Raw genomic sequence first — 24,528 nt, 5'->3', positions numbered from 1 at the left:
GCCTAGCACCAGCGACCTCTGCAAATACAAGGACTGGATGGAATATTTAAGTGTCTCCACACGTCTCCAACACTCTGGCTCACTAGGAAATGAGGCCCTATGTCCAAAATTCTGGACTGTCCCTTTCATGTGCAAGCAGTACTTTTTTGTTTTGTATTCATCCTTATTTAATAGTCACTTAGTGGGCAAGGAACCATTCACCCATTCACGTACTAATGTACACAGACATTGAGGGGGGTGAGGTGGTTTAAACGTCTTGCCCAAGGACAGCATTCATCTGTAGGAGCTGGAATCACATTGTCTACCTGTGGGTCAGTGGATCAATAATCCAACTAAGCTACTGTCACCCCTGAATAAATGTTTTGTGTAACTTTTCTGGTAGAGGGTCAGTAAAATACTTTTCTCCATGGAGATGTTATTGCTTTGTCTGAAATGTTTAACAGTATATTTCTATCTTCATGGAGACCAAATCAGATCAAGTTACAGGTCAGATCTGTGGAGAGGTGACCCCACTCACAGTCAGAATGTCTGTATTTCTAGGAATTTCAGAGCAATAAAAGTACCTGTAACTGAATAAATGTAAGGCAGAGCTGTGTAAAGGTGCATTGTGCAATATTTCTGGTGGAGTGTCCTTCATCTGTTTGTCTCCATGGAGAGTTCCACGGTAGAGATTAAACCAATCTATTTATATCAGCAGTTGGCAATTATTTTTTCAATGAGGCCACATGAGAAACAGAAAATATTGTGGAGAGCCGGGCCAAAATGTTTCACTCAGTTCTGTATAATATGATTTGTATTTCTTTATAAAAAGCAATACGTTAAATAGCACTGATTTGATGCGCTGGTAAGACTGGTAAGTGTATATATTTTGACTAAGCAATGAAAAAGTACGGTTGCCTTACAAAAAAATAAAAAAAAACACCTCTAAGGCTACGTTTATATGATGACGGTCTGAACAAAAGATGCAAAAGTGGTGTCGCGTCTTCACTTTTTATTCCACTTTTACACAAGTGTTTTCGAGAGGAAATCTGCATGCATACGGTGATGCAAAAGTGTGTGGAATTGGACTGGGTATGTTTGTATTTAAAGCAACAAGGGCATTTTTGGACATATAGAAGTTTTCACACCACACATTTTCATCAGCTCCTCCTTCCTCAAAGTCGTCCCACCATCGACTGGTTCTCCAGGTCTCGTCCATATCCATCTGACTCATCTATGACGAACTGGTGCATCCAGAATTTGACAGTATCCGTGCAGATTCTATACATTTGTTGGGAGCCTCCTGTAAGTTTATTAGAGCTGTCAGAGCAGCTAGAAGGTCCAACGTATGGAAATGATCTGACATGTTTGTTTCTGTGTACTGTATGTATGTGACGTAAACATGTATGTGATGTAAACATGTACTAGATTTTTGCGTTTGGGCAGTGTAGACGGAAATGCTACTGGAGAGTGTATTCAACTTTTCCACTCTGGAGGGTGGTGTCAGATTTTTGCGTTTTTAAGCCCCAAAAATGCCGTCACCATCCAAACGAAAGGCACTTCCGATAAAATATTAAGTCGTTTTTACCCACAAGCATTCTCGTGTAAACAGGCCCTAAAATAAAAGCAATGCAGCTTTAGTCCATGCATGAGGTAAAATTATAAAATGTTTATTTTGTAATTCCAAATGATCTTAAACGGGCCGGTCAGAGACAGGCAAACAGCCGTATGTGGCCAAGGGGCTGTACAATGCCCATGTCTGATCTATATCTATTTATTTTAAGGGAGACAATAGGCTATGTTACAGGCCAGATCTGCGGGGAGTTGTTCCGATTCACAGACAGTTATTGTATTTTTGAGAAATAGAAATGCGCATAATGAATAAATGCTGGATAATAGGGATGTAACGATATCGATATCTCTCAGTACGATATTATCCCAATATGCATTTCACTGTACGCTATTTATTGTGATATTTTGTGGAGGCTGATATAACTGTAGATAGAACACTTTTTTGTTTTTAAAATACCCTGACAAGATTTTGGTGTGAATCATTCCTGTCAGAATCCCAAGCATCCAAGTAAAAAACATAACAACTTCATGTTATCTGTGCTGAAATGAATCATGGGATATGTAGTTCCCAATGTTTATTAGCAATTTCAACTATAAAAGCATGCATTTAAGCAGAAAAACTTGTAATTTGATATATTGTGACAGCCCACGATATTATTGTGAGACTTTTGACGATACGATATCATGATATTTCGGTTAGTGTTACATCCCTAGTGGATAGATGTGCTTAATGTCATACCGTGGAACATGCCAAGCAGAGCAATGACATATCCATAAAAACAAGAAGGTGACGGCGAAGGAACCCCAACCAAAGAGTTACACAGTCGCACTCTGAAACCTTTCTTCTATACACATATCCTCACCTTGGAAACGTACAGTATGATGGTCTAGACTATGGGCTACTACCTCACTAGCTCATTAAATTGCAGTGAGGTTAAATGCACCATATATTGTTCTGTAGCTGAGCCCGAGTGAGTGTGCTGAGAGTGCTGATCAGACCAGTGACTTTGAGGTGGCCTTACTGAATCAGATGGAGCAGTTTTATGAAGCTCTACTGATGCAATAAGAGCCACATCTACTGTCTGTCACATCCATTCAAACTGTCAGGCCCGAGAATATTACTGCGCTCACGGCTACAAACGCAGGTATTAATATTTATTCTAACACAAGATGGCAGATATGGTTTGTAAAAGGATTTAAGGGATCGGAAGAGAAGCTTGAGAAAAAAATGCTACATGTGTGTTACAAGTATACAAGTATACAGATAAGAATCATTTTAAAAGTTCTTTATTACGTAAAATAGATTCTTGTGAGCTTTAAGCCGTGTTATAATGCCGTTTCCTCATCAAAAACAGACCTGGAGTTGTGTTTTGTTTCATGTTTGTGTAATCCTGCATTATTTGTCTATATCTCCATAGCTCAAAATGCTCTGGTCCACCTTGTGATGTCAGGAAGAGAATCATTCGTTCATTAATTTTTCAATATAAAACCAAAAATAAAAAATGAAAAAACAACAGTTTTCTTCGTTATTTGTCTCCAAAACCAAAATTAAAAAAAACGTCCATTTCCCGTTTATGTGACTTCCGTGACTGCGATGCCGGACTTTTGCACCGTGTACGGACTGACCCAGAACTGATCCAGGTCCAGGACTACACTGGGACCACACTGGGACCACACCGGGACCACACCGGGACCAGGGCGGACTCTGAGCTTCGACTCCGAGCCTCCACAGGGTCCGAGCCTCAGCTTCGAGCTCCGGCCCTGCCGTGAGCTCTGAGCCTCCGGTCTGGTCCCGGTCTGGTCTCGGTCTCAGTCCCAGTCTCGATCTGGTCTCGGCCTGGTCCTGATCTCAGTCCCGGTGTGGTCCTGGTGTGGTCCCGGTGTGGTTTCAATCTCAGTCCCAGTCTTGTCCCAGCTTGGTCCTGGCCTGGTCTCGGTCTCAGTCCCGCTCTGGTCCCGGACCTGTATCAGTCCTGGTTCAGTCCGTATGTGGTGCAAAAGTCCGACATCGCAGTCATGGAAGTCACATAAACGGGAATCGTTTATCGGTTTATCGGTTTATCGTTTATCATTATCCGTTTTTTCCATTTTTTATTTAAACACAAAATCGAAAACTGAAAAAACAAATCATTATCCGTTTTTTCATTTTGGTTTTGGAGACAAATAATGAAAAAAACTGTTGTTTTTTCGTTTTCTTATTTTTGGTTTTATATTGAAAAACAAACGAATGATACATGGATTGAAGAGGTAGTTTTCAAGTTAACAGCTCCTTTTTGGTGTTATTTAGTAGAGCTGGATACTCTAATTTGGCCACTGAAATTGTCCGGATGATTCTAGTGAAGGTGTATGGAGTTTAAAAACACAATGGAGAACTTCTTGTCTGACATCATAAGGTGGCGCAGTGTATTTTCTGTTTGAGAGAAGAACTCAGCCTAAATATGAAGGGTTTGTTTTTGAGAAGATAGATTAGAAGAAAGTAACAACAACAACAACAACAAAAAAATCACACAAAATGCAATTACAGACGTATTGTGCAAAATCGACTTTTCAGAGTTTTTAATCATGTTATACTTGTTTCTCCTCCACTTTTACCATCTCAAAGTTGTATTTAGATTGATTTGTGCATGTTTGAGTAATTTAATCACTTCTTTTCAAGGCGCTATATTGACAATCAACACCAGTTTTCACCACCACCGGTAGACCCCTACTGTTCTGTACTTACTTACTTCCAATTTTGTTTTCTTAATCTGTGATAGCTGTAGGATTCCACAGGAAAAATCGTGCAGGTATCCACTGGAGGATACGAAAATCAGTTGTTGGCATTGTTCTTTTTAAAAGCGCCCCCAAACACGTAATTCAGCATAGGCAACCTGGATGAAGTGTTTTACCCAAAGGCCCAGCAGTAGTTTGAAATGCTTTGACTGGGATTCAAACAGTTTTTTTAGGACAACATTGCGTACTGTCACTTTTTATATTATTTGTCCCTCATAGGCTCTATTTACGCTTACGTCACAAACCAGGAAGATGTCTGGAAACATGTGATGACAACTTCCAGTGTAGTTCCCGACACCTGGCTCACCGACCGACTGATCAGACCCACTGAAGCAAATGTGTTCAGAGGTAAAATGAAGACTGGATATGTAAGTGCTGTTCAGAATCTTCTTGAATTTGGTTCTCTCATTTCTTCTAATCCATGTACCCAGTTTGCTCGGAGTTGTGTGTCGAATGAACAGTTCTTCACATAACTATAGCATAAACAACTGAACAGAACAAGTTTACCAAACTCTCCATCTCACTCCAAATCACTAAATCCATTCAGTTTTTCATCCTCGGTGTCACTTCTGAACAACTCCACAACCTCCGGAGGTAAACAGAGCACCGCTTCCTCTTCTGTGTAGCTGTTGTCAGACTCAGCATCAGTTCCAGTTAGAATTATTCTGGTCTTTCTGAATCTCGACAGGATGGTTTCAGTGTCACTGAAGTCCAGACTTTGTCCATCCATCCAGTGACTTCAGGAAAGTTTCATGGTGCATCCTCCCGGTGTCACAAGTTTCTCGCTCACTCCAATCTTTCTTTCTGCTGCTTGATTATCATTTTCAGCTGCAGATTTCAGGACTTGCAGTTTGTAATCTGCAAAATGATTTTCTTTTTGGGGCATTTGTGTTCAGTCTTCTCAGTCGTCTATATAAGTTTAAAAATAACAAAATTGGAGCGCAACACTGGATCAAAAAACATATGCATACAGGTGCTCATCAAACCGGAGGGCTTAGATTCTCGTAAAATAGAAAAAAGGATGGCAAAGGCACTCTGATTTGTGGTGAATTTATTAATAGTCACGCCAAACGCATTTCGACTACTTGGTTTTGGTCTTCATCAGGACTGATTGAATAACGTGTTTTAACTATCACGTGTTTTGGGTTGCAACCCCTATAAATGGTCATACCTGCTGCCTATTCAATCAGTCTATATAAGTTTGTTTAGATTTTAAATTGTTCACTGGCACAGAAGTAACGGTACAGACAGGACAGAGGCTCTTTCTGCAGGAGACATGTGCAGTAGAGTGAAGTGACAGTGGTACAGGAGGAACAGGAGCAGCAGATACTCACACACAAGACTAGAACCTCTCATGACTTCAGTGTGAACATTTTAATACACAAGTCGCACTGCAGTATAAGTCTGTCAGTCTGAAAATTACAGTAATTAAACTGCAGGTGTCCATTACAAAACATAACAAAAATTAAACTTCAAACCTTTCTCTCCCATTAGTCGACAATCTCATATCTGTCCAATTACAATTTCATTTAAAAATTCTCCTTTGTGTCTGGACCAAAACTGGACCATTACTCCTCCTGCCAGAGCCCGCACCATTAGCGGCTCCATTTGAATTAACTTGTAACAAAAACGTCTCCGGCTCCTTAATTATTGCGGACAGCTGCTATAGCTTTTATCCAAATTGAACACATTTGTCCCTGTAACAGAATGAGCTAATCCTTAACTTATTTCAGTCACCTACTTTTCCTGTTTGGAGACTTTTGGGCTGAAATCTCACACTCGCACGGCTCACAGTGAGACAGCAGGAGGAAGAGGAGGGAGAGGAAGAAGGCAGCGTCAAGGTCACCCCCTGGAGAAACTGTTTGTCCTGAGAGAAGTGAAGTTTCCTTGACAATCTTTGCTCCTTTTGTTTTGTCGTAATTGATATCAAAAAGCCATTACTGTTTAAACCCCTCAAAGCAGGTCACTTTGAAATGACAGCAGGACTTTATATAACTCTCCATACTTTGCAGAGTCACCAACATTCCGTGGGGGTGTGACGCTAACTGGAGGCACTGCTCTGTCTGAAGCTCTCTTGCTTATGTTAGACTTTAATCTGAGTTTTGTTTAAACACAATCAGACCAGAAAGAACTGACAAACTTGAGCTACGACAGGCTGATTTGTGCAGGTAAACAAGTCTGTCACACGTAAAATCACCGTCACAAGCGAGTTAGTTTTTAATCACCTGACGCCAACTTCCTGTACCAGCGGAAATAGGCCAAGCGACAAAGCCTCAGTCCTGACCTCTGCTGGCTGATTTTAACGCTGTTCCTCTTTTTAACTACCGTATTTTCCAGGTTATTGGGCACGCTCTTAAACCTCTAACCCCATCAAAAAACAATTTAGCATCCCAAACTGTATTTTTTACAAGTTACAATTGAACAAAGTTGAGAGTTATTGTGAACACGTTAAATAAAGTTTGACTGACTTATCTAACTGTTGTGTTTCGTTTAATGCGCCTTATAGTCCAGTGTGCTTTATATGTGAAAAAAGTTTGAAAATAGACCAATCAATGACAGTGTGCCTTATAATCCAGAGCGTCCTATAGTGCGGAAAATACGGTATATTAAAACCCTATGTAAAACCTGTCCTACCATAAAATCTCAAATACATGGGGAAAAAGATCTGCCACTGGTTACTTTAGCTCTAAAAGTACAGTTAAAATCCATTAAAACTGGTTTAAAAGAGGTAAAATACTGTATTTTCTGGGCTATTAGGCCCTCTGGATTATAAGACGCACTGTCATTAAATTCTATTTTCGAACTTTTTTCACACATAAACCGCACTGGACTTTAAACGAAACACAACAGTGTGATGGGTGAGTGGTTTTGTTTGTTTGTGGCGTTCACGGTGACTCTGGGCTTTGTTCAGTTGTGGATGTAGGGAGGGTGCTGTCTGGGATCGCTGGATTGTCGGTGTGTTCGCAGTGACTCAGTTGTTCAGTTGTGTCTAGAAGCGGCACATTGCACTCGCTTTTTTGGTTCATTCCTCCGTTCCGTTCCTCGTCGGCGTGGAGTGATGAGTGTGTCTGTGGGTGTGTTTCGCTGTGCGGTCGCTGTCTGCTCCGTGTGTGTTTGCGTGTGTTGAGGGTGGTGCAGCTTTGTAGTTTACTGAAGTCGTACTGGGACACCCGGGTGGATTCGTGTAGGGCGCTCTGGATTGTGGGGCACACGGTCGTTTTTTGATGCGGTTAGAGACTTAAAAGCGCGCCCAATAACCCGGAAAATACGGTATGTTATTGTACTGCGTGGTAGCACTTTCCGTTTCGTTCTGGGTGTCACCCTTGTTTGGTTGATTTTTAACACTTATTTCTGTTACAGGATTTGTTCCTCTGCCCAGGGGCTGCAAGGTTTTATTCTAGTATTTATTTAGTACTGTCTATTCAGAAACTTGGGCCATTTTTATCATTTTAAGAACTGCCTGGTTTTATAGAATAAATCATTTAAAAGGTTACTTGCTCCTTTAGTCTTTTAATAAATTAGAATTATATCTTTTAAAGTCACGTCTCTGTCCTTTTATTACAAACTTACCTGTGGCCTTGGGTATTTTATCACATTGTATTTTAATATTTTAAACCTTATTTATTGAAAAGGTACCTCTTAAATCGCTTTTGTCAGTTTTTGCTAAAGTACGCATCGTATCATCATAGTAACTCAAGCACATTCGACCATGGAGACACATGTAGCACACCCCTAGCCAGTGTTGGGGAGTAACAGATTACATGTACCGGCGTTACGTAATCAGAGTACACATTATGAGTAACTGTATTCAGTTACAGTTTCAATGAGTGGCAATTGGATTACAGTAACTTTGTTGAAATAAATGGATTACATGGCGGAATTTTCCTGGTTTCACATTTTGGGCTAAACCAGGACTAAAACCAGGAATAAAACAAGGACTAAAGAAGGACAAAACCAGGACTAAACCAGAACTTAAACCAGGACTAAAACCAGGACTAATCCAGAACTAAACCAAGTCTAAACCAGGACTAAAGGAGGACTAAACTAGAATTTAACCAGGTCTAAACCAGGACTAAAGGAGGACTAAACTAGAATTTAACCAGGTCTAAACCAGGACCAAAACCAGGATTAAACCAGGACTAAACCAGAACTAAACCAGGTCTAAACCAGGACTAAACCAGGACTAAACCAGAACTAAACCAGGTCTAAACAATATGACACTAACAGTAGGTGGACATAATTGAAGGCTTCAGTGACCTCATATAGAAATCATTTCGCTATCAATAATATTTTTAATATAGTTAAGGAAAGACTTTTTATTGTCTTTTAGCAGACAAACATCTTAGATTAAGATGTCCTAGTCTTTGCTTCTCTACAGTAAACATTTGCTTATTCGTGGAGACTTGGGCTCAACAGACAATGTGAAGAGAACAAACAAGAATTTGCAGGATGTGGTTGATACATTCATGTCGTTTTAAAAAGCATGACAATATCAAGTAATCCAAAGTATTCAGATTACGTTACGTTGTAATCTGTAATCTGTAGGGGAATACATTTTAAAAGTCACCTTCCCAACACTTGCCCTGGTGTCTCTACAAAGTCAATATCTTTCTTGTATATGGAAAAGAAATCCCACAAAATGAATGATCGATAAAAGAAAAAAAAAACTAAACAACTTCACTGAAAATACGACCCTCTGCGTGTTTTGGACTGGTAGTAGTCGGAGAGCCGGGTGGTGCAGATTGACAGCGATAACAGTCAGCCCCGGGGAAGCAACAGCTGCGAACGAATAACCCAACTGATGCAATAAATACGATATGCAAATCCTTCTGGTCTCCATGCCTCGTAGTTGCTGCTTTGCCTGCAATATTCCACAGTATGGCTTTAAATGTATCTATTCTCTACTGAGACAAAATATTACAGTTACAAGGTATTTCTACACAGCAGAAGCACCTGCAACTGAATGAATGCGATGCTGATAATGCCATACTGTGGAACTTTCTGAGCAAAGCAATAACATCTTCATGAGACAAACAGGTGGCGGACAATGGACTAGAAAAGCAAACAGACCTGGAGTTGTGTTTTGTTTCATTCATGTTTAACACACAAACTCTGCATATTTATTAGGCTGAGATCTTCTCTCAAACGGGAAACACTGTGTTCCACTTTGTGATGTCATATGATGATGTAAAACAGGAAGTGCTCCACTGTGTTTTTAAACTCCACACACCTTCACTAGAAACATTTGGATCATTTCATCATCTCTACTGAAAAAAGGTAAAAGGATTTTGAGCATTTTGGGCTTTGGAGATTTAGACAAATAATAAAGGGTTACTCAAACATGTGTGAATGAAAAAAACAAACAACTCCAGGTCTGTTTGCTTTTAACTCCAGTTATGTTTTTGATGAAGTAACAACATTGTAACATGGCTTAAAGCTCAAGAGTCAGTCACCTATTATTCTGGTTGTGATTCTGTTTAATTTACTGAAAGCTTAGATGTTAAAATTATAATTAAGGTAAACTTTTATAAATCCTATTCTTCAATGATACTGAGGCTGCATTTACACATAGCCAGGTATTTTGAGAAACTAATATTTCCCTCCCTCTGGTTTCCAAAATAACACTGTGCACATAAGATCGTTTTCAAAAAAGTTTTCGTTTACATCAACCCACATAAATACGCCACTGAGCGCCATCGTGACTAAGCCAAACCTCTGGGTGTCACCTGGATTAGATTAAAACCTCAAGCATTTATTTCATTACAGTTGTAAGCATTACTCACAAATACCTAAATACCATACAAATGAAAAGTGTTTGCAGTAGAAGAAATGTGGCTGCTGCTCTGAATGCGTCCATCATCATCATCACAGCGAAAGGGAAACACACAAATACATGTGAAACACATTAGGGCAGGGCAAATCAATTAACAGACAGGAAGTTAAACTCAAACTACAAGCGGACAGAACCAATATCAAAATAAAACACCAAGAGCACACAACAGTAAAGGAAAAGATCCACCAAAATAAGCAAAAAACAACTACAAAGCTTGAACCATGACACACAGTATGTATTACTCCTGATGCTCCTGACTACAGGAGCCATGACGCTGCAAGTGGTGCGGCTTTGTAGTTTACTAAAGTCGTACTAAGACACCCCAATAAATTCATATATAAGGCGCTCTGGATTATAAGGCGCACAGTCGTTTTTTGATTAAATTAAAGGCTTTTAAGTGTGCCCTATAGTGCGGAAAATATGGTAGTTTTAATCTTTTTAACACTTGTCTGTTCTTTTTTATTGGTCTGTTACTGTTTTGTTTGTTTCTTTTTGTTTCATCCTGCATAAATACGCCATCGAGCGCCGTCAGACCTACACCAAACCTCTGGGCAGCATCTGGATTAGATTCAAATTTGTAGCATTTATTTCATTACAGTTGTAAGCGTTACTCACAAATACCTAAACGTGCATTACTGAGCGGGCTCGCCTCTCCACAGATATGTTAAAGAAATTGCTGACCTTCTACTCTCATTCGTCTCTGGTGCATGAATATGATCCATCAGCTGTGTGTGCAAATGCAAACAAATGAAAAGTGTTTGCAGCAGAAGAAATGTGACTGCTGCTCTGGATGCTTCCATCATCATCATCACAGCGAAAGGGAAACACTGGTCGTACTTTTGGCGAGTCAGCTCCTAAAACTCTGTCTATCTCACTTCACATGCAAACGAATTCCAGAATCTTCACTATAGCCGGAGTTTTCAGAAAGATTCATTTTCAGAGGCGAATTCGATGTAAAAGACGGGTACAAACGAAGGGAAATGTCTGCGTTTTTAAAAATACCCATGTACGTGTAAATGGGGCCTGAAAAGCAACCACATGGTGCAGCCCCAGACCTTTCCTCCACATCTAAAGCAGGATCTTGGTCAGATTAGTACGGAAGCCGAGAGGGGTCACAACAAACGCAAACGCCGCAACACGAACGCAAATGCCGCAACACATCAAAAAGCCACAACGGAAGTGACCGCGGGACTCTATTTTCCGACGGACCGATCAAGCGGCAAGTGAAGAAGAAGAACTACAATGTGAAAAGTAAAGGAACGGAGAAGTTGGAAACGTAAGTAAAAGTAATTTATTGTTTTATCATTATTCGTTTCACATTGTAGTTCTTCTTCTTCACTTGCCGCTTGATTGGTCCGTTGGAAAATAGAGTCCCGCGGTCACTTCCGTTGTGGCTTTTTTTGATGTGTTGTGGCTTTTTAATGTGTTGTGGCATTTGCATTTGTGTTGTGGCGTTTGTATTTGTTGCGGCGTTTGCATTAAAATAGAGTCCCGCGGTCATTTCCGTTGTGGCTTTTTTGATGTGTTGTGGCTTTTTAATGTGTTGTGGCTTTTTAATGTGTTGCTACATTTGCATTTGTGTTGTGGCGTTTGTATTTGTTGCGGCGTTTGCATTAAAATCTCGCGGTCATTTCCGTTGTGGCTTTTTTTGGGTGTGTTGTGGCTTTTTGTCGTGTTGTCGCATTTGTATTTGTTGCGGCGTTTGCCTTTGTTGTGACCCTTCTCGGCCTCTGTAGATTAGCCTCGGGAAGCTTTGTGTTAATGTGGAAGACTGTACCTACAATGCAAACTCTCACGTAAAGATTTTTCAAAAGGTCTCGGAACTAAACCCAAGCCAAGAGACTCAGGATAAATCAAGGACCTGCTCAGAACTTGACAAATTGCCCATACTTAAAGGCCCTTTGTCTGATCTGTGCATGCATCAGCAGCTTTCAACAAATATGGATACTACATAAGTTAGAGCACGGCAGAGGATGAAGTTGGGCCAACAATTGATATATTTGAGCAATTGTTTACACTTCCTTTATTTCTCGTGGAATGAGCAATGTCTCATTACGATCATTGCTGAGGTAGGCGCATGTTGGACTCAAGCCACTTAAAGGTTCAGTCTGGTGTAGGGAGGAGATTTTACAGCTTAGAATCTTCTGCAGTTTGGTATTTGTCTTATTTTCTTTGGCATTTGTTCATTTACTTTCTACTGCTCAAACATACCTTGAAAACCTGCAATATTAAAGTGAGTGGGCTGGCCTCTCCGCAGATCTGACCTATAGCTTCTCCTGCTTGTCTCGGTGCAGATTGATAAGTTTAATGTCATATTGTAGAACATTTCAGGCAAAGAAGCAACATCTCCACAGAGACAAGCAGGTAGCAAACTCCCCAAAAGAATCATTTTACAGTATTTAGGTTTTAAGGATTTCTACGGGACAACAGCAGAACAAAAAAGTGGGTGAGAGAGCTAAAAAATTTAGTATTTTGGATATTTATATGTAAAAAGGCAAATTAAAGGTTCTATGTTTCGTAAAAATTGACTCTTGTGAGTTTCTATTCATGTTATAATGCTATTACCTCCTCAAAAACAGACCTGGAGTTGTGTTTTGTTTCATTCACACATGTTTGAGTAATCCTCTGTCTACATCTCCACAGCTTAAAATGCTCTGTTCCACATTGTGATGTCATGAAGCGGTATTTCAACAGCTCCTTTTATCTAGTTAGTTATAGTTAGAACTAACTATTAGTTCTGCAAATTTCTCTGATTTCGCCAAGATTTTAAAACTTGTATGTTGTAGGTTATTCATTTTATTTTCAGATTTATTATCTACTTACTACAGGGTTCCCACGGTCATGGAAATTTAAATTGAGATTGAGATTGAAAATGTCATTTTCCAGGCCTAGAAAAGTCATGTAATTTTAATATCTCTTTCACACAACTACAGCCTTCTGTTATGTTCTCATTAGACTATTATGATTATTTCCAAACATCTGTGCCTTCTGTTTAAAAGAGATGACAATAAATGCACTGACAGGATTTTGAATGCTCAAAAACTATAATCCCAAACCATAACATGAGTAGAAAAGGTTAACATTTTCATATTTAGCCCTTAAAGTCTGATCAGTTCTAAACATGTAGGTGCTGTAAAGTCATGGAAAATGCACTTTTAGCCATGAAAAAAACATGGAAATGTTTTGAAATGTTGTCAATTACTAGTTCTAAGATGCTTAATTCTAGTCTAGAGGTAGTTTATTTTAAGACAACTTGTCAAGAAAAATAATCTTACTGCATGGACACATCATTTTACTACTTTTAAGTCATTTTCTGATGGATTTAAGTGTTTATATTTTACATTTTGACCAAGCTTTTTTGCTGTGTAGAGATGATTTTAGGGCTCAAATCACCTACATGATTTCTGTGAAAGTGTGTGGAGTTTAAAAACACAGTGGAGCACTTCTTGTATTACCACATGACATCACAAAGTGGAACAGAGCGTTTACCATTTTGAGGATTTGTCTAATGTTAAATGTGTAAATGAAACAAAACACAACTCCAGGTCTGTTTATGATGAAGAAAAAAGTTATAACAGATCAGAAAATAGCAGAATATGGGCCACTTAAACTCAATGATGATTTCCTTTGTTACTTTTTTCATAAATAGCAGTTTTTTCACGAACTTGTGGAACAGGTGTCGTCTTGTATGTGGAGTTTGAATGAGATATATGGAGAAACACAACCGTTTTGAGAACTTTGGCCACGCCCACTTTTCGTTCACCAATCAATCAGTAGTCAACCAATCTTTAGTCAACCAAGAATTTCTTTAATCCATTACAGCCCGCTAGGACAATTCAAACTACATGAAATTAAAAAAATGTTCTTACCTGCGTTGCGTAGTTTTCGGTTTCGGAGCACAGCGACGATCACCAGCAGATTCCCCAGCACGTCGACCACGGTGGTGAAGATCAGAACCGCAGCCAGAGTGTATACCACCCACATAGGTCGCCCCATGGCCAGGGTCGCCTTGGGTTCGTCGTCCAGGGAGTCCATGTTGCCCTCCACAGCGCCCCCCATAGGTTCTACTCCGAAAAGTCTCTCCTCACATTCTACGTTTTCTTCAGAAACCGCAAGAAGTTCAAATTACCTTCAAGCGTATTTGGCGTTTGTTCGTAGTTTTGTTGGTTCATTTGAATGTTAAGGTCGGGCAATTCGGGCACCGTACTTTGTCTGCCATTTTTGTAGTTTTGTAGTTCTTGTAGTTCACGTAATAGCCATGTGGGTGGACAGAAGTTCAGGTGAACCAGTTTGAAAAGAGCAGTCTGAATCCCATTTTGAGTTAAGATTTCATTTAGGATTTTCCTGAGTAATCTTGAGTAAAAATGGGCAGCAGTAAATCCATTCAAACGCAGGTCGGTTGAAACGAAATATCTTCTTGATAGGTCTTCACATTTTTTGAAGGACACCGGCAGTTTCTCTCTGACGTTCTTAACCTTGGCTACAGAAATGTAATCTCCAAATGCCAGGCAAACCAAAACTCTCCCCTGAAAAAGCACACCTTCAGAAATTGAAGCAGTTTCATTTTTCAAAACGTCTTGGCGAGATTGAGTCTGAAATTCAATTCGGTTTTGACATTTTTGAATATCCGATGGAGGAGTTTTCTTCTCTCAATGACCCAATCTTTGAGTCAGGTAAAATTTCTGAATGAACGATGTCCGTTTTGACTTTTCTTGTCGGTCCATCGACAATAGTCATTTCTAAAAATAAAACGTCTTCCACTTTCTTCTTTACAGATCACGAAAATGTTTGTATTTTAGTTCAGTCCAAGAATTTTGAAGTTCTTGATTGAATCTATAAATTTCTTTACTGTCAATTCAAAAAGTCCCATCGAACTCTTATCGAAATATTTTCTACCACACCCCTTTTACTTGAGTCTAAACTACTTCTTGGTCACTGTATTGGTTTTGTCTTTAAAAGTCTACCTCATATAACCTCATCACATTTCAGACTTTTTCAAATTGGTGTCCTCCTTGGAGATCTCCCATGCCTTTTGTCCAAGTCTTGCCCATCGTAGAAGATTTTAATAGTTCTCGAGCGTCCACGCAATCTTCACGGGAGGTTTCGTGGTGTTTCTTTTACGGTTTCGAGCTCGCTCCATCGGCTTTTCACTTATCCAATCTTCAAAACCTCCACTCGTCAGCTGTCACTCGGCTCGGTCATCCTGTCTCCAGCTCCGTTCGCGTTCTCTGTATCATCATCACGCCCATAGACAGTGTCCCTGCGTGCTCCTGTCCCGGTCTCCTTTGATTTCCTCGGCTCTACTCCTCCTCCTCCTCCTCTCCTCTCTTTGCTCCGGCTCCCTCTCCTCTCTCCCCTCTTTGGCTCTGTGTGTCGGATTCTCTGTCAGAGGCACCGGAGCAGAGCCAGGCCCCGCCCCCCCCGGTCCACGTGCGCTGCCCTGTGAGGCGTGGAGCTCATTCATTCACGCTCAGTTTGTGTGTACAGCAGCTGCATGTGGGCGGATGTAAACATATGGGGCTAATTATGATAATGAAAGTGGAGTGCATTTACCAACACTGTATAATTAAACAGAGATAATAGAAGAATTCCCCCATTGATAAAAAACAAAACAAAAACAGAAAATCATATTCAGATACAGCAGCCTACGTTAATAATTTATCTTTGATTCACTATATTTAAAGGGCCCATGACGCTATTTTCTGGTCTATGTTATAATGTTTCCTCATCACGAACTGACCTGGAGTTGTGTTCTGTTTCATTCACACATTCAGAAACTCTGCATATTTGGGTTGAGTTCTTGTCTCAAACAGAAAACACTCCATTCCACCTTGTGATGTCATCTCTTAATACAGGACGTGCTCCACTGTGTTGTCAAGATCCATACATCTTCACTAGAATCATTTGAATAGACCAATTTTGTTGATCTGCAAGGGGAATTATTTGGACACAATGACTCACACATCACAATAAAGCAAAAATATAAATGATAATAGTAAATTCTTAATAGGCAGCAGAAAATAAAGCAAGAGACTGGTGTCAAATAAGACATAATTTTATAAATGTACATGTACAAGTCAAAATAAAATAGAATGATAAGTAATAAAATATAAACTTACAGCTTTATACAAGAGGTCATAAGAAGACAGAGCAACAATGATACGATGATTGACAGGGCATAGGGTTACCTGTTACATAAGGGTGAGTTGTGGTACAGTTGTAGGGAGTATTATAGTACGACTGTAGTCCTGTATCTCTGACTGTTTGAGTGGAGCTGTAGGAGTCTGTTGGAGAATGAGCTCCTCTGTCGCTCTATAGTCTGGTGTAGCGGGTGAGTTGTTGTACAGTTGTAGGGAGTATTATCTGTTCCATAAGAGTGAGTTTTTGTACAGTTGTAGGGAGTATTATCTGTTCCATAAGGGTGAGTTGTTGTACAGTTGTAGGGAGTATTATCTGTTACATAAGGGTGAGTTGTTGTACAGTTGTAGGGAGTATTATCTGTTACATAAGGGTGAGTTGTTGTACAGTTGTAGGGAGTATTATGTGTTACATTAGGGTGAGTTGTTGTACAGCTGTAGGGAGTATTATCCATCACAAAAGGGTGAGTTGTTGTACAGTTGTAGGGAGTATTATCTGTCCCTCTATAGTCTGGCGCAGCGGGTGAGTTGTTGTACAGTTGTAGGGAGTATTATCTGTCCCTCTATAGTCTGGCACAGTGGGTGAGTTGTTGTACAGTTGTAGGGAGTATTATCTGTCCCTCTATAGTCTGGCGCAGTGGGTGAGTTGTTGTACAGTTGTAGGGAGTATTATCTGTTCCATAAGGGTAAGTTGTTGTACAGTTGTAGGGAGTATTATGTGTTACATTAGGGTGAGTTGTTGTACAGCTGTAAGGAGTATTAACCATTACATAAGGGTGAGTTGTTGCACAGTTGTAGGGAGTATTATCTGTCCCTCTATATAATCTGGCGCAGTGGGTGAGTTGTTGCACAGTTGTAGGGAGTATTATCTGTCCCTCTATATAATCTGGCGCAGTCGGGTGAGTTGTTGCACAGTTGTAGGGAGTATTATCTGTCCCTCTATAGTCTGGCGCAGTGGGTGAACAGGAGTGTCTATCATGTCCAGTGTCCTCGTTTCCCTCACTCAGCTCACAGCCGATCACGTGACCAGCTTTACGGATCAGTTTGTCAATCTGCCCAATGTCCATTTGAAAAATTTCAGCCCTAGAATTGCCAATCTGAAAAAGGTAAAAGGCGCAGTTAGCTTGAACATGACCACTTCATGACATCACATCGTGGAACAGAGCATTTTGAGCTTTGGAGATGTACACTAACTTGGCTCACGTTAGATTGATCTGTGTGTCACTCTGAATTGAGTTCTACAGATTCTCCATCTGGAACGGTTCTCGCTGAAAGTGTTTAGAAAAAGGAAAGACTTGCAGCAGAATGCCTCGAGCTGATTGAGCGACTCACCCCGAAGTGACCGCCCATCAGTTTCTTTTTAGCCAATCACGGCAAATCTGTCGAAATGACATATCCAACCTGAGTCAGATAGAACCAAAACAAGTGTCATGTTGCAGAGGGAAGATGTCCATAAAGTAATTTAGCTGTTTTTGCAATACAAATTTGTGCATTAAAAGGATCCCCGGTACTTTGACATCCTGGTCTTATACGATTAACGTTGGCATCAGTTATAAATATGTGATACCAAAAAACTCAAATATGTTTGCTTGTAGTATTTTTATTTATAAAAAGGGAGAACATATGATCACTGGTACCATATTTGTTTACGTCACAATGCATTCTGTGTAGCGTCGTCAAGCGGTTGGTTGGATTCGTCGTCGATGTTGATGAACGGTCTTGGCAAGATTCAGTTTGAACCTGAGCGCACATCAAGTTTGTAGGACAACTCCAAAGCTCCCCCTGCCATAGAAGCTCTGTGATTGGGTGACCACTGCTTGGGTCCAATTTAAACCGTACAGCGAGAGCGCCTCAACATGGATTCTCGTGAGTTTGAAAACACAAATATCGTGAGAATCCATCTTACTGCACAAGGTTAGATGTAGACAGTATGGACATCCTACACAAGTGCTCCCTACAATTACAGTCAACCGTAGCTCAGTTGGTAGAATGTTTATCTACTGATCCAAAGCCTGATGGTTCGAATCCTGCTCTTGGCATAAACATCATTGGTTGAGCGATCAGATCCACTGACCACAGGTTGGTGGTGAATCTCCAGCTCCCATGCATGGGTGATGAATTTGGGCAAGACACACAAGTAACCCTTTATCTACTAGTCTACTGTCCATACTGTCTACATCTAACCTTGTGCAGTAAGATTCTCACAATATTTGTGTTCTCAAACTCACAAGAATCCATCTTGAGGTGCTCCCGCTGCCATAGAAGACCTGTGATTGGGCGACCACTGCTTTGGTCCAATTTAAATGGTAAATGGTCACATTTTTCTATAGCGCTTTTCCACCTTCAAGGCACTCAAAGCTCTTTACAACAAGGAACCACTCACCCATTCACACACCAGTGTACGCAGACACTGTGGGCAAGGTGGGTCAAGTGTCTTGCCCAAGGACACAACAACAGCATTCATCTGTGGGAGCTGGAATCACACCAGCCAACCTGTGGGTCAGTGAATCTGACCGCTCAACCTGTGATATTTATGTCGAGAGCTGAAATCAAACCATCAACCTTCAGATCAGTGGGCGAATGCTCTACCATCTGAGCTACTGCCACCCAAACCATACAGCGAGAGCACCTCAAGATGGATTCTCGTGAGTTTGAGAACACAAATATTGTGAGAATTCATCTTACTGCACAAGGTTAGATGTAGACAGTATGGACAGTATAGACAGTAGACTAGTAGATAAAGGGTTACTTGTGTGTCTTGCCCAAAGACATCATCCATCTGTGGGAGCTGAAGATTCACCACCAACCTCTGGATCAGTGGATCTGATTGCTCAACCAACGATATTTATGCCAAGAGCAGGATTCGAACAATCAACCTTTGGATCAGTGACTGTAACTGTAGGGAGCATTTGTGTAGGACGACCATCTTGTGAAAATGCGTGATTGTTGGTTGACGTGACCCTTTTCAGTACATTTTTAATATTTGTTTTTTTGTTTAGCTGTAGATGTAACTTGGTGTTTTAATATGTCTTCTTCAGTACTTTGATCAGTTGCAGTTTTTTTAAATAACGAGATACAGTTTGTGTTGACTAAGGAGAGAATGAAGAATGGACTACCTCAATAAAACTGTTTGAGAAGCTTGCGCGGAGCTTTCTAAACCGGAGTCATTGTTCTTACAAATCCCCGAAGGAAAACGAAAAAGTGGAACAAAAAAGCCAAAGTGAGCAGCGTAGAAAAATGTGACCCAGTTTTAAGAACACCAGCTGCCGAACACGAGCAGGTACGAGAGTTTGAGAAGAAAAAGGATGTTCAGATGACACCACAACACAATAAAGAGGAATTCACTGTTAAAATAACTAAATAAAATGTGTGAAGAAGACAGATTCTTTCATGCAGGACAAATCCGAATAACTCAAACATGCATTAAAGGGCTCATATTACGCTATTTTCTGGTCGATTTCCTCATCTTAAACACAAGTTCTTCTCTCAAACAGAAAACACTCCACTTGTGATGTCATGTGGTAATACAGGAAGTGCTCCAGTGTGTTTTTTAAGTCCACACACCTTCACTAGAATCATTTGGATCATTTCAGACCTGGAATTGCCAGTCTCTACTGAACTAAACGTAGCTATTAACTTGCAAATTATCACAAAGTGGAACAGAACATTTTGAGCTTTTGCAGATGACAGACTCATAAACGGTTACGCAAATGTGTGTGAATGAAACAAAACACAACTCCAGGTCTGTTTTTGAGGAGGAAAGCTCACAAGGGACAATTTCGCACAATATAACTTTTAATAACACAAAATACAATTCTGTGTAAGATTATGGAAAACCATTATAACATGTTTAAAAACTCAAAAGTCAGTTTTGCATAATTTGTGAATTTTAAACATGTACAAAAGTTGTTTTTCTTTCTTCACAATAGCACTGAAAAATTTACTTTATAATACAGGTGTGATTTTAGATTCAAGAAATGTTAATTGTGTGGTTGTTAATATTCGTGCAAATTTCATCTTTAATTGCTAAGTCAGAATAGCTGGATTCATCAGACGGTTTCACTTCATGGAAACCGTCTGACCTCACAGCATTAGGATTCGTTCGCTCAATGGTAGACAGGTACTTTTTTCATTTAACCACTTGTTGCTATTTGGTTATGACATATGTAATGCGTCAAATCCCGTAGAAAGAAGGACAATAACGTTTTTCCTCTTGATAAAATTCACCAGACATTCTCTTTGTTCCAGCTTTAAATCCTCAATCATCGTTGCTGTTTTGTTTACTGTTGTGCTGTATCACAAAAGGGACCCATACAGGAGCTTGAGTTTGAGGTCATGGCTTCACAGCTCTTCTCTGATTGGCCGGTACGTGGTCTACAACTTCCGGGATTCTTGTAAACCTTCTAGTGTATTCCAATTCCTGACCTAGTCGCTAGAGAGAAATTGAATTGAAATTAAGCGGAGGCATTAGGTGGGGCCAGCTTGGCTCAAGTCAGGAAACAAGAAAAAGTTGAAAAGTGGGGGCTAAGGCTAACTCCCCATTGTAAATTGCACTGGAAAGAATAGAGAAATACCAACCTTTAGAAAGTAGGTATATGGTTTACTCTAGAAAAGTATATTTATGAGTTTATGTTGCTATCTACATCATTTTGAGGACTTTTCCCATTCAAAATACAATAATACATTTAGTTAATATTGGCTCTATTAATGCTTATAACACAAACCAGGACAACGTTTGGAAAAGTGTGATGACAACTTCCGGCAGGCTCTGTTCATGGTAGTAAGTCTGACAAAATCTAGGAAAAAAGAAAAAATGTCCCAGTTTTCATCATCTCCATGTCATGGTAGTGTTCCGTTATGTTCGGCTCATCAACAGTTACAACCACAGCTCAGTTTTCATCATTTCCCCACTGATGCACAACTCTGAGTGCACTGGGTACATGTGATTAGAAGAGATGAGGCGCCAAATTCAAGATGATTCCAAACAGCACATACGTCTGCAGTCTTCATTTTACCACTGATCACATTTACTTCGGTGAGTTTGATCAGAGTCGGTCGGTGAGCCAAACCGTCATCGCATGTTTCCAAACTTCTTCCTGGTTTGTGATGCAAGTGTGAATAGAGCGTATTGTAGCAGCAGTGATGCCGCTGGCTGTGACACTCCTTCCTCTGTGCTCCCCTCTTTCCTGTCCCTGTGTGTGTGGGCGGAGTCTTCACCTGCAGCTGTTAACCTGTGTGTACACAGTCTGCCATCCAGCTTTTGTCTTCAGCTCTGGGGACAGCAGCTGCCAGATTGTTCCATCTTATTACATGGTGATTTTTCAGTCCAAACTTTTTGTAGTTACTTACGTTTTTCTAAATATTCATACTTACCTCCTGTTCTTTTTCAATTTGATTGAAGATTCCACTCTGCATCTGCTTTAACTGCTCTTGAGACTCCCCAGGAAACCTGCTTAATAAAACTCTTAATTTTCTGTCAGCCTCAAGTCAACTCAATTTGGGTCCTTTTTGTTGAGCCACAACAAACAGTCAGCAGACTGAAAGTTTTAATAACATTTTAACAAACAGGTCACTCAGAATGTTCTGGAAAGATACTTATGAGTGGGGAAGAGGGGTTTAAAAAAATCAATCAATATTAACAACAACTTAACCATATCATATATAGCAGCAGTCCCCAACACCTGGACCGGGGACTGGTACCGGTCCATGGGTTGTTTGGTACCAGTCTCTCTGTTACATTCGTCTATGACTCACTCTTGTTGCATGTCAGGATGCTTGTCTCAGTCACATTAACGCTAATATTAAAACCACAACCTGCAAAATGAATAAAAAACAGACGTCTTTGGCAACATTTATTATCATATTTACTAGGGGTGTAACAATATCTAAGTCTCATGGTACAATATCATCACGGCATGAAACTCACAGTATGATATTTACTGTGATATCGTGGGAAAGCTCACGATCAGGAATGTAACAATATCCAAATCTCAGTACGATATTTTCGCAATACATATCTATCACAAAATATATCTAATATTTTGTGGAGGCAACAAAACAGTTAATATGCTACTTTTTCCTCTTAAAATGTTTTGACAAGACTTACTCCGAAGAACTAAGACTTAAAAGTGCTTAGAACTGTTATTCCTTCATATAGTTTGCACTGAAATGGAGCAAAGGATCATGGTCTATGTAGTTCCCTCTGTCTTTTTTTAAATTATTGCTGCACCATAACTCTTCATTTAAGCAAAGAAACTTGTAATTCGATATATTATGATGGTCCAAGATATTATTGTGAGAACTTTGATGATACGATACAACGATATTTCAGTTATTGTTATGTTTTTGTGTTGATCATATCGTTTTATTTTGTCGTATTTATCCGACACAACTTCAAGGACGGTCCGTGAAAATATTGTTTGACGTTAAAATGATCCATAGCGCAAAAAAGTTTGGGGACCACTGATTTAAGGACAATACCAATACAAGAATCATAATATTAATATTACTGTCAATATCAAAATAACTTGTGGCAGCAGTCCCACTTTTATACCTTTCTGAAATTCATGGATATTTTCTTCTCCATGAAGTTTTAAAGACCTCGCCCTCCATCTAAACGTTATGTGACAGCTCTATTTGTTGAGAGCAATAAAACTATGGAACTTCGTGGCAAAGCATTCCGATATTTCAATTATAATGAGAACACGCGTAGTCCAGGCCCCGTCTCCCGTGAGACTGCCGTGTTTTGTGCCCGTTTTCTCCTCACTCTTGGTCATCGCCGGAGTTTTATGTTTGCAATAACCTTTTTGGCAGCTCCGCATTGGCTCATCAGTGCTCGGAGTGAAGTGGAGAGGACATCTTAAAAGTCTCTGAGAAAATACACATTAGACTTGTAAAAGAGGGTCAATGAGGGGTTAGAGTGGACTATATGAGAGGATAACAGGGAGCAGATCCACACAGGGGACGAGGCAGACCAAATGTTCAATGTAAGCAGAGTTAGAGCTAATTAAATGCATATGTTAAGCTATATCCGGAAGTCATTAGCTGTATGAAGTAGAAAACGTAGCAGTACAGGGTAACTGGAGAAGCCATCGGAAATGAAAAGTAATTTGTTTCTAATACTAACAGGGCTGGACATTAAAGGCTCTATTTATATTAGACAAAATGGATTATTGTGTGCTTTAAGTCATGTTAGAATGTTATTACTTCATCAAAAACAGACCTGGAGATGTGTTTTGTTTCATTTACACATGTTTGAGTAATACTTTATAATTAGTCTGTTTACATCTCCAAAGCTCTGAATGCTCTGTTCCACCTTGTGATGTCATGAAGTGGTAGTTTTCAAGTTAACAGCTACTTTGTTCATTAGTGGCAATTCCAGGTTTGAAATGATCCAAACCGTTCTCGTGAAAGTGTATGAAGTTTAAAAACACCATGGAGCACTTCCTGTATTGCGACATGACATCACAAGGTGGAACAGAGTGTTTTCTGCTTGAGAGAAGCCTAACAATGCAGAGTTTGTGAGTTAAACATGAATGAAACAAAACACAATTCCAGGTCTGTTTGTGATGAGGAAACAACATTATGACACAGTATGGATGGGCATGATTAGTCGACTAATTGATCATTAAGATTTTTGACAAATGAAATGTAGGTTTTTGTGCGCAGTGTAGCGTGAGGAGACGAGGCTGCGTCTGACAGCACAAACACTGGAGTTGTGCCTCACAGTCCCACGTTTGGGCTCTGGCTCCTTGGAAACACTGTTCCACTCACTGAGTGTGTTTACAGCACATCAGTGTCCCGGGTATGATTGGATTTTTTTGAGTATCCCAGTTTGGTCATGGTGCATGTAAACGCAGTATCCTGGTTACTGCAACATGAAGTTGAGTGCACATGCGCCCAAAAGACAAACACTTTTTAGTCTTTTCATCACAACAGTAGCCAAAATAAATAAAGTGACCAACATAAATAAAGTGAAATGATTGTTAAATAAAGAGCTGCACTAAACCTGCACACGTCTGATCTCTGAAAACATTAACCATCTCCAACACGACACACACACAGAACACACTCACCATCATCAACATCAACATCCCTCTGTCACAGAGAGAACACTCATATTCCACTGAGTCGTGTCCTTTAGGAAGGTGAACTGCATCAGGACACAAGGAAAGAGATGTTTTTTTCAGCACTTATAGTTTATGCAAATGAGTCATGTGGTTTAAATTTTTGTTT

The 24,528-nt window shown here is 40.0% G+C and overlaps 1 protein-coding gene across 1 annotated transcript in view; it reads right to left on the bottom strand.

Annotated features, from left to right (window-relative positions):
• The window catches only part of mtnr1ba (melatonin receptor type 1Ba), a 91,383-nt gene extending 69,228 nt beyond the window's left edge, over positions 1-22,155 (bottom strand). The window contains exons 1-2 of the mRNA XM_020927787.2: positions 22,144-22,155; positions 14,026-14,197 (exon numbers count right to left, since the gene is read on the bottom strand). Of these exons, the coding sequence (XP_020783446.1) occupies positions 14,026-14,197; positions 22,144-22,155 (184 nt within the window). The remainder of the gene's footprint in view (positions 1-14,025; positions 14,198-22,143) is intronic.
• Between the last annotated feature and the right edge of the window lie 2,373 nt (positions 22,156-24,528).

This window comes from Boleophthalmus pectinirostris, unplaced genomic scaffold (assembly GCF_026225935.1).
Source record: "Boleophthalmus pectinirostris isolate CB_2022bp ecotype Guang Dong unplaced genomic scaffold, ASM2622593v1 HiC_scaffold_9, whole genome shotgun sequence".
NCBI lineage: Eukaryota > Metazoa > Chordata > Actinopteri > Gobiiformes > Gobiidae > Boleophthalmus > Boleophthalmus pectinirostris.
Note: the sequence above shows the minus strand (reverse complement) of the source record. Positions and strands in the feature narration are given on the sequence as shown.